Genomic DNA, 8,948 nt, shown 5'->3' on the forward strand with positions numbered 1-8,948 from the left:
GGGCCGGCGCGCTCCCGGCGGCCGTTGGAATTGGCGGGAAGCGCTGTCAGTTACAACGTTCCAAACGGGGCGGGGCCGCAGAAGCGCGCGCGGCTGCCCATTGGACCGGGGCCGGGACGCTGCCCTCTCATTGGCCGCCGACACCGCCCGTCACGGCCCCTAAAGGGGGCGGGGAGCGGCCGTTCCCCTCCACTCCCTCCGAGCTGAGAAGGGGTTTGAAATTTAACGGCTTTAACGGTCTCCCGTCAACGGCCGCGCGCGCTGGGCGCCGCCCTGGGCCCTTCCCTCAGCCCCACGGCTGCCAGCGCCGCCACGCCCCCCCACCCCCCCCCACCCCAGGGCTCCCTCCGCCGCACGGAGCCCCCCGAGCGGCGGGCGCTGCCGCCCCCTCGGTCGCCTCACGTCCCTCCACCCGCTCGCTGGGGCTCCCTCAGCCGCCCCCCGTTACGGTGTCCACGGTCACCCCCCCATGCCCGGCTGCCTCGCAGCCCCCCTCCCCGGAGGGCTCCCGCAGCCGCGCTCCAGTACCAGCGTTAAGGCCACCGTGCGCGTGCTTGTTTATTTTTTCCGTCCCCCGTGGGGTTCCCTCGCACCCCTCTGTCCCAGTCCCGCTGTCGTTGATAACTAAGCCCTGAAGAAAGCGCTGAGAGCCTCCACGGCGGCTTCGTGCCCCCGGGTACAGGCGACGTGGCTGCCCCGCGCTCTCCGAGGCGTTTCCCCGCAGCCGCCCTGGCTGACTCACGTTCCCTCCGTCTTTGCGGCTGCCTCGTACCCTTCCTTACGGGCATTGCCGCCTCTCCCGCTCGTTCCCGCCCGCCTGCAGGTTTCCCGGAGCCACCCCAAAGGGGCACGGCCGCCATCGTCGCGGCCCACGACCTTCCTCCCGCAGCCGCGCCGGGCGCCCCGTCCGTGCCGGCGTCGTGGCCGTCCCGCAGCACCCCGCGGCTGCGGGTGTCCAGACTATCCCGGCAGCTCCCGGTGAGGCTCCTCCGGCCTCAACGGTCGCCTCGGCCGCTTGGCGCCGGCCTCCGCGGCCGCCCCGCGCCCCCTCCGGTTACAGCCGCGCTGGCGTCAAGGCCGCCTCCGGCTCTGCTGCCCTGTCCTGTCCCATCCCGTCCGTCCGTCCCGGTCCTGCCGCGGCACGGCCGGGCGGCCGCGCGTCCCCGCCGCGGGGCCATCGCGCCCCGCGGAGCGAGCGAAGCGCCGAGCTCGCGCGGCGGCCGCCGACGGGCACGGCCGCTCCGCGCCGAGGGAGCCCTCTTGTGCCCGACCGCAGCCATGGTCGCGCTGGGCCCGCGGACGTGAGTAAACACGGTGCCCTCGGAGGCGAGCGAGCCCCGGACGCCTGGGTCCCTCCGAGGGCCAGGAGGGAAGCGGGGGGCAGCAGCCCGCGCGCTGCCTTCCCCCGAGCTCCGCCGCGGGCTCGGAGGACGGCGGCACCTATGTCCGGCTTCTCCTCAAGGAAGAGGAGCAGCCCGGACACCCGAGTTCCTCTCGGCTCCGGGAGGGAACCGGGAATGACAGTCCGGACGCCTGGGTCCCTCCGGCCCTGGGAGACCAGCGGGGTCACGGCAGCCCGGGCGCCTCCGGATCCTCCGCGCTCCGGGAGGGCGTTGGGAACGACGGCCCCGTTCGGGGGTGGCAGCCCCGGACGCCTGGGTTCCTCCCGGCTCCGGGATGGGAACGAGCCGGATGGCAGCCCGGACGCCTGGGCTCCCTCCCCCGCCGCCGCCTCCCCCCCCCCCCCCCATCGCAGGGGATGAACGGGGCTTTGCTCGGCCTCGAACAGCTGCCGCGCTCTAATCCGCGCCGGCCCTCCTGCACCGGCCGGGCGGATAACGTCCCCCCGCGCGGCGGCCGCCCCGCTGCCCGGCCCTGCATCCCCCCACCCCGTCCCGACGGCCCCCCGGCGAGGGACGGGGACGCCCCGGCGGGGGGAGCGGCGCTCCCGGCTCGGGGGGCTCCTCTCCACCCCCCAGAAGTGGGCCTGGGCCGTAACCGTGTCATCTCCGGTCCCGATTTAGCCCTAATCCCGCAGGCAAGGTGATCGGCCTCGTTAACACCCTTTCCGCCTAACGGGATTAAGGGGACGCTCAACCCCCACCCTGGCACCCCTGGGTGCTGGTGGGGGGGATTGTCCCTGGGCCCCGCAAGGCATGCTGGGACATGTAGTCCCCCTACCCCCCCCCCCGGGGCCCTGTCCCCCGGGACCCACTGCAGGTGGGGGAAGCCCCCCGGGGGGGAGCTCCCATGGCACGGGGGGGGGGGGAATGGGGTCAGTCTGGGGTGCAGCTGGGGCTGGGGGGCTCTGGAGCAGTCTTAGGGGATGGGAGAGGGGGGCTCCAGAGGGGGTCTTGGGGTGCAGGTGGGAGTGAGGGCAGTTTGGGGTGCAGAGTGGGGGCTCTGCAGGGGCTTTGGGGTGCAGGGTGCTAATGGGGGCAGTTTTGGGGTGCAGGTGGGAGTGGGGGGCTGTGGAGGGCTTTTGGGGTGGAGTGTGTTGGCAGGGGCAGTTTGGGGGTGTGGGTGTGAGTGGGGGTCTCTGAAAGGGTTTTGGGGTGCAGGGTGTCAGTGGGGGCAGTTTGGAGGTGCAGGTGTGAGTGGGGGTCTCTGGAGGGGTTTCGGGGTGCAGGGTGTGGGCAGGGGCAGTTTGGGGGTGCAGGTGTGAGTGGGGGTCTCTGAAAGGGTTTTGGGGTGCAGGGTGTCAGTGGGGACAGTTTGGGGGTGCAGGTGTGAGTGGGGGTCTCTGGAGGGGTTTTGGGGTGCAGGGTGTGGGCAGGGGCAGTTTGGGGGTGCAGGTGTGAGTGGGGGTCTCTGAAAGGGTTTTGGGGTGCAGGGTGTCAGTGGGGGCAGTTTGGTGGTGCGGGTGTGAGTGGGGGTCTCTGGAGGGGTTTCGGGGTGCAGGGTGTGGGCAGGGGCAGTTTGGTGGTGCGGGTGTGAGTGGGGGTCTCTGGAAGGGTTTTGGGGTGCAGGGTGTCAGTGGGGACAGTTTGGGGGTGCAGGTGTGAGTGGGGGTCTCTGGAGGGGTTTTGGAGTGCAGGGTGTTGGCAGGGGCATTTTGGGGGTGCGGGTGTGGGGGGCTGTGGAGGGGTTTTGGGGTGCAGGGTGTTGGCAGGGGCATTTTGGGGGTGCGGTTGTGAGTGGGGGTCTCTGGAAGGGTTTTGGGGTGCAGGGTGTGGGCAGGGGCATTTTGAGGGTGCGGGTGTGAGTGGGGGTCTCTGGAGGGGTTTTGGGGTGCAGGGTGTTGGCAGGGGCAGTTTGGGGGTGCGAGGGGGAGCGGGGGGGCGCAGGCAAGGCCCCCAGGCCCCGCCCTCCGTAGCGGGAGCTAATTAGGCCTGGGGGGGGCTGATACCCCCTGATCCCCCCAACCCGCTAATCAGGGCTCGGGCGCGATTAGGCGCCCCGAAAGCGGCTTGCCGGGCGCGTAAGCCCGGCTTGGCCAGCGCCCGCCCGGCGGATAAGCCCGGCTCAGCCGCGCTTTGCGGCGTTAGCCCCGATTAGGGCGGGGGGCCAGGCCGCGTCCGCCCCCGGCCCCCCGGCCCCCTCGCCTATAAAGGGTCCCGCGCTCGGCCCCCCCCCCCGGCCTGCGCCCCGCCGGCCCCCTCCGTCCCGCGCGCCCGCCCGGCCTGTCCGGGCAGCCCCTCGTCCGGCCCCGCGCCCCGGCCCCGGCCCCGGCCCCGGCCGGCCCTGCGTCTGTCCGTCCTTCCATCTCTGCATCGCTCCGTCTGTCTCCGCCCGCACGCCCCGCGCCTCTTCGTTCGTCCCATCCCCGCGTTTGTCCGTCCATCCCTTCCTCATCTCCGTGCCTGCCATCCATCTCCGTGTCCGTCCATCCATCCTTTCTCTGTCCCGTCTGTCTGTTCTCGCTCTGTCCCTCTCCGTCAGTCCGTCCCGTCCCCGTCCAGTTGTCTGTCTATCTGTTCCTGTGTCCATCTGTCCGTCCCTGTATCCCTCCACCCCTTCTCTAGCTGCCTGCGCTCTGCGTGCGAGCCATTGCCGTAGCCATCAGCCCGTCCCTCTGTCCGTCCGTCCGTCTCCGCTCCGTAGCTCCCCGCGTTCGCCTCTCCCTTCTCCGTCCGCCTCTGCTCCCCCCGTCCCCCTTTCCGTCCGCCCGTCCCCGCGTCCGTCCGCCCACCCTCCGCCATGCACAAGTCCCGGGACAGCCGGGACGACCTCCCGGACGACTTCTTCATCCCGATGCCCCTGGACGCGCCGAACCTGACGGCGCTGAGCCCCTTCCTGGTGCCGCAGACGCACCTGGGCAGCCCCAGCGTCTTCACGGGCATGTCGGCCTTCATGTTCCTGCTCATCGTGCTGGGGGTGCCCATCAACACCCTCACCGTCTTCTGCACCGCCAAGTACAAGAAGCTCCGCTCCCACCTCAACTACATCCTGGTGAACCTGGCGGTGGCCAACCTGCTCGTCATCTGCGTCGGCTCCACCACCGCCTTCTACAGCTTCTCCCAGATGTATTTCGCCCTGGGGCCCACCGCCTGCAAGATCGAGGGCTTCGCCGCCACGCTGGGAGGTAGCGGGCTGGGGGGGACGCCGGGGCGGGCTGGGGCCGCGGGGCGTGCGGGGCCGCGGGGAGGCCGGGAGGGAATGGAGGTCGCGGAAGCGCTGGAGATGGCGGCGGAGGCGGCGGCGGGCCGGGGGGCGCCCGCCCCACCGACGCCCCCCTCGCCCAGGCATGGTGAGCCTGTGGTCCCTGGCGGTCGTGGCCTTCGAGCGCTTCCTGGTGATCTGCAAACCCCTGGGCAACTTCACCTTCCGCGGGACCCACGCCGTGCTGGGCTGCATCGTCACCTGGATCTTCGGCCTCGTCGCCTCCGCGCCCCCCCTCTTCGGCTGGAGCAGGTGGAGGGGGGGGGGCGCGCGCGGGGCGGGGGGGTGCAGCAAGGGGTCGGGGGGGGGCAGCCAGGATCGGGAGGGGTTCGGGCAGACCGAGGGGGTCAGGAGGGAGCAGGGCCGGGCGGGCTGGGGCTCCCCGTCTCGAGGGGTAGACGCGGGGCACAGGGGTGGGGTGCGGGGGTGAGACCCGGTGCGAGGCGCCCCCCCCCCCCCCCCCCCAGGTACATCCCCGAGGGGCTGCAGTGCTCGTGCGGCCCCGACTGGTACACGACCAACAACAAGTGGAACAACGAGTCCTACGTCATCTTCCTCTTCTGCTTCTGCTTCGGGGTGCCCCTGGCCATCATCATCTTCTCCTACGGGCGCCTGCTGATCACGCTGCGGGCGGTGAGTGCCCCTCGCACGCGCGCGTGCCCGCGCGCGCCGCAAGAAACGCGGGGAGGCGAGCGCTGCTCCCAGGCCGTTTATTGGGGGGGGGGGGGCGGCGGGGGCTCTGCGCGGAGGGACAGACAGACGCCCGCCGCCCGCGCTGGCGGGTCCCCACGGCGGGGCCGGGCCCGACGGGGATGCCCCGAGGTCCCACGGACCTGGCCGCCCCCACTCCGAGGTTGTGGTAGATCCTACCAGTGTGGCCGCTTCGTGGTTATGGTAGGTCCTACCAATATGGCCACCGAGTGAGTGTGAGTGTGAGTGTGAGTGTGTGTGTGTGTGTGTGTTGGGGGGCAGGGCCACGGTGACGGCTGTCCCCCCCACCCCACCCCACCCCACCCCGCGCAGGTGGCCAAGCAGCAGGAGCAGTCGGCCACGACGCAGAAGGCGGAGCGGGAGGTGACCAAGATGGTGGTGGTGATGGTGCTGGGCTTCCTGGTGTGCTGGGCCCCCTACTCGGCCTTCGCCCTCTGGGTGGTGACGCACCGGGGGCAGCCCTTCGACGTGGGGCTGGCCTCCGTGCCCTCCGTCTTCTCCAAGGCCTCCACCGTCTACAACCCCGTCATCTACGTCTTCATGAACAAGCAGGTGGGCGCCGTGGGGCGGGCGGTGTGTGGGGCTGCAGCGTGGGGCGGGGCTGTGGGGCTGGCCCCCGTGGCCTCCGTCTTCTCCAAGGCCTCTGCCGTCTACCGCCCCGTCATCTACGTCCTCCTGATCAAGCAGGCGGGCGCCGTGGGGCGGGGGGACGGGAGGCGGGCGGTGTGTGGGGCTGGCCCCTGCAGCCTCCATTTTCTCCGAGGTCTCCAGCATCTACAAGCCCATCCTCTAGGTCTTGATGAACAAGCGGGTGGGCGCCGTGGGGCAGAGATTAGTGGGCGCCTCACAGACACCCCCACAGCACCTGCCAGTGCCCCACGGCACCTTGTCCTGCCCCATGGCACCCTAGTATCCATTGGCACCCCACAGCACCCTCCGGTGCCCCATGGCACCCTAGTAGCCATTGTCACCCCATGGCACCCAATGGTGTTCCACAGCACCCAGTACTGCCCCATGGCACCCTAGTAGCCATTGTCGCCCCATGGCACCTGCTGGTGCCCCACGGCACCCAGTGGTGCCCCACAGCACCCTCCCAGCGATCCCTGTCCAAGTGGCTCCCCAGGGACGTCCTCTAGCAATGGGACCCCTGTGATGGGGTCGTCCTGGCAGCGCCCCAGTGATGCCCCCAAATGCCCTGGCACTGCCCCCTGGTGACGCCCCAGTAACGGCCTGGTGACGCTGTGGTGATGTCCCATTAACACCCTGGCAACGCGCCCTGGTGACGTCCCAGTAACTCCCTGGTGACGACCTGGTGACGCCCCAGTAACACCCTGGCAACGCGCTCTGGTGACGTCCCAGTAACATCCTGGTGACACCCCAATAAGACCCCAGTAACACCCAATCGTGCCTCTGGTGAAGCCCCAAAAGGTGCTGGCAGTGCACCCCAGTGACACCCCAGTATGGCTGAGGTGACATCTCCGTAACACCCCCCAGTGACAGCTCACCACTGCCCTGGTGACACCGTGGTAGCACCCCCGGGTGACACCTCATCATTGCCCCAGTGACACCCTGACAACACCCCCCCGTGACACCTCATCACTGCCCCAGTGACACCTCCCCACTGCCCTGGTGACACCCTGGTAACGTTCCTCGGTGACACCTCACCACTGCCCTGGTGACATCCCAACAACACCCCACAGTGACACCCTGACAACAGCCCCGGTGACACCTCCCCACTGCCCCGGTGACACCTCCCCACTGCCCTGGTGACACCCTGGTAACATCCCCTGGTGACACCTCACCACTGCCCCAGTGACACCCCAACAACAGCCCCTGGTGACACCTCACTGCTGCCCCGGTGACACCTTGACAACACCCCTCCCCCCGGTGACAGCCTGGCGATGCCCTGGCAAACGCCCCAGTAACCCGCTGGTACCGGACCGGTGCGACGCCGGCAAGGGGCAGCGACGGCGTCGCGGTGACGCGGCGGGGGCGTCGCGGTGACGCCGCGGGGTGTGTGTGTGTGTGTGTGTGTGTGTGTGTGTGTGTGTGTGTCCCCGCAGTTCCGCTCGTGCATGCTGAAGCTGGTTTTCTGCGGGAGGAGCCCCTTCGGGGACGAGGACGACGTCTCGGGCTCCTCGCAGGCCACCCAGGTCTCCTCCGTCTCCTCCAGCCAGGTCTCGCCCGCGTAGGCCGGCGCCCGCCGCGGCGCGCGGGGCCCCCCCCCCCCCCCCCACCCCGGGGCGCGGGCTGCCGGGGGCGGCCCCGCCGCCCTCTGTTGTACATACCCCCCCACACACACCCCACCACCGCCCCGCGCTGTACCCCACGGCATTAAACGCTGGAGACGCAGCCTCCGCCTCTGCACGGCTCGGGGGGCGGGGGGGGGGTCCCCGCCGGCTCCCCCGCGCCCCCCCCGGCGCCCGCGGGGCCCCGGGGCCTGGCCCGCGGCGGGGGGGGGCCGCGCGGCCGAGTTCTGCTAGTAGTGAACTTTTTGCAAGCGTAAATAGTTCAGAACTAGCGGAATTCCTGTCGCACGGCCCGGGGCGGGCACGGCCCCACGGCGGCCCCACGGCGGCCCCACGGCTTCCCCCTCCCCCCCCCCGTGCACACACAGCCCCCCCAGCGCCCCAGGGTGTCCCCAGCTCCCCGTGGCAGCCGGCATCGTCTTTATGGTGCCCCACAGCCCCCCACCACGGGGCCTCCACGGCGACGCCCTGCCCCCCCGGCAGCCCCACAGCTGCCCTGTGCCCCCCGCCCCATGGCCAGCGCCCGTCCCACAGCCGCCCCCTACCCCTCACAACACCCCCCTCCCAGCCACCCTGGTGCCCCCCAGCGCCCACCTTTGCCCCACGCCAGCCCCCCAGCACTTATCTGCCTCCAGCTGTGGGTCCAGCAGGGTCCTGGTGCCCCACGGGGCGCTGTTGGGAGAGAGACGGAGCGTGTGGGGTGTCACGGAGGTGTCACACGCGCACAGCCGGACGCGTGTGTGTGTGTGTGTCCCACCCCCCGCCTAGCACACTCGCTGACACCCCCCCAGCCCCGAAGGGAGGAAAGGGGCCCGTGGGGCGCCGGGCCGCCTGCCCCTCGCGCGGCGCGCGGGCGCGGAGGGCTGCGGCGGCGCCGCCGTCCCGCTCCGCGGCCCCTCGCCGCCGGCCCCGGCTCCCTCCGCGCCCCCTTTTCCCCGCCCGGCAGATTAAAATTCCCCGTTTCCCTTTTAATCGGACTCCCCCGGGGCGACCCGAAAATCCCCGGATTAGCGGGGGGCAGCTCCCAGCCGCCCTTGGCCCTGGGGCCGGGGGGGGGGGGGGCTGGAGATTAGGGCCAGGGGCCGGGGGCACATTTGGGGCGGTGACCCCCCAAAGATCTCCCTGTCGACCCTGCCCCACAGAGGGACCCCCATGTTGGCGTGAGGGGCACAGTGGGGCTGCGGCACCTCCCCTTTGAGGCCCCCCCTCATTAACTCCCCCTCCTGAATGGGCCTAATTACTAATTAAGGCTTTGGGCTATTTTTAAGGGTGCTGGGGGGGGGTGGTACCGCCTCCGATTCGGGGCAGTGGGTGGGGGGGGCCTTTCCCCCGTGCCCTACTTGGCCCCACGCCGCAGCCCCCCCCCCGGTGATGTAACAGCTTCGG

At 70.9% G+C, this 8,948-nt stretch overlaps 1 protein-coding gene across 1 annotated transcript; it reads left to right on the forward strand.

Moving 5' to 3' along the window:
* The first annotated feature begins 4,070 nt into the window (after nt 1–4,070).
* On the forward strand, nt 4,071–7,505 carry LOC134154119 (blue-sensitive opsin). Its single transcript, XM_062600799.1, has 5 exons — nt 4,071–4,525; nt 4,686–4,854; nt 5,070–5,235; nt 5,626–5,865; nt 7,377–7,505. Exons 1-5 carry the CDS (start codon nt 4,141–4,143, stop codon nt 7,503–7,505), a joined length of 1,089 nt encoding a protein of 362 aa, XP_062456783.1. The 5' UTR covers nt 4,071–4,140.
* Nucleotides 7,506–8,948: the final 1,443 nt, after the last annotated feature.

This window comes from Rhea pennata (genome assembly GCF_028389875.1).
Source record: "Rhea pennata isolate bPtePen1 chromosome 35 unlocalized genomic scaffold, bPtePen1.pri SUPER_35_unloc_1, whole genome shotgun sequence".
Lineage (NCBI taxonomy): Eukaryota > Metazoa > Chordata > Aves > Rheiformes > Rheidae > Rhea > Rhea pennata.

What these genes read in the sequence shown, in the direction of transcription:
- LOC134154119 (XM_062600799.1), top strand. Translation starts at nt 4,141, where the DNA reads ATGCACAAGTCCCGGGACAGCCGGGACGACCTCCCGGACGACTTCTTC. An exon ending in CTTCGCCGCCACGCTGGGAG is followed by an intron (nt 4,526 to 4,685) that starts GTAGCGGGCTGG and finishes CCCCTCGCCCAG; the next exon opens with GCATGGTGAGCCTGTGGTCC. An exon ending in TGCTGATCACGCTGCGGGCG is followed by an intron (nt 5,236 to 5,625) that starts GTGAGTGCCCCT and finishes CACCCCGCGCAG; the next exon opens with GTGGCCAAGCAGCAGGAGCA.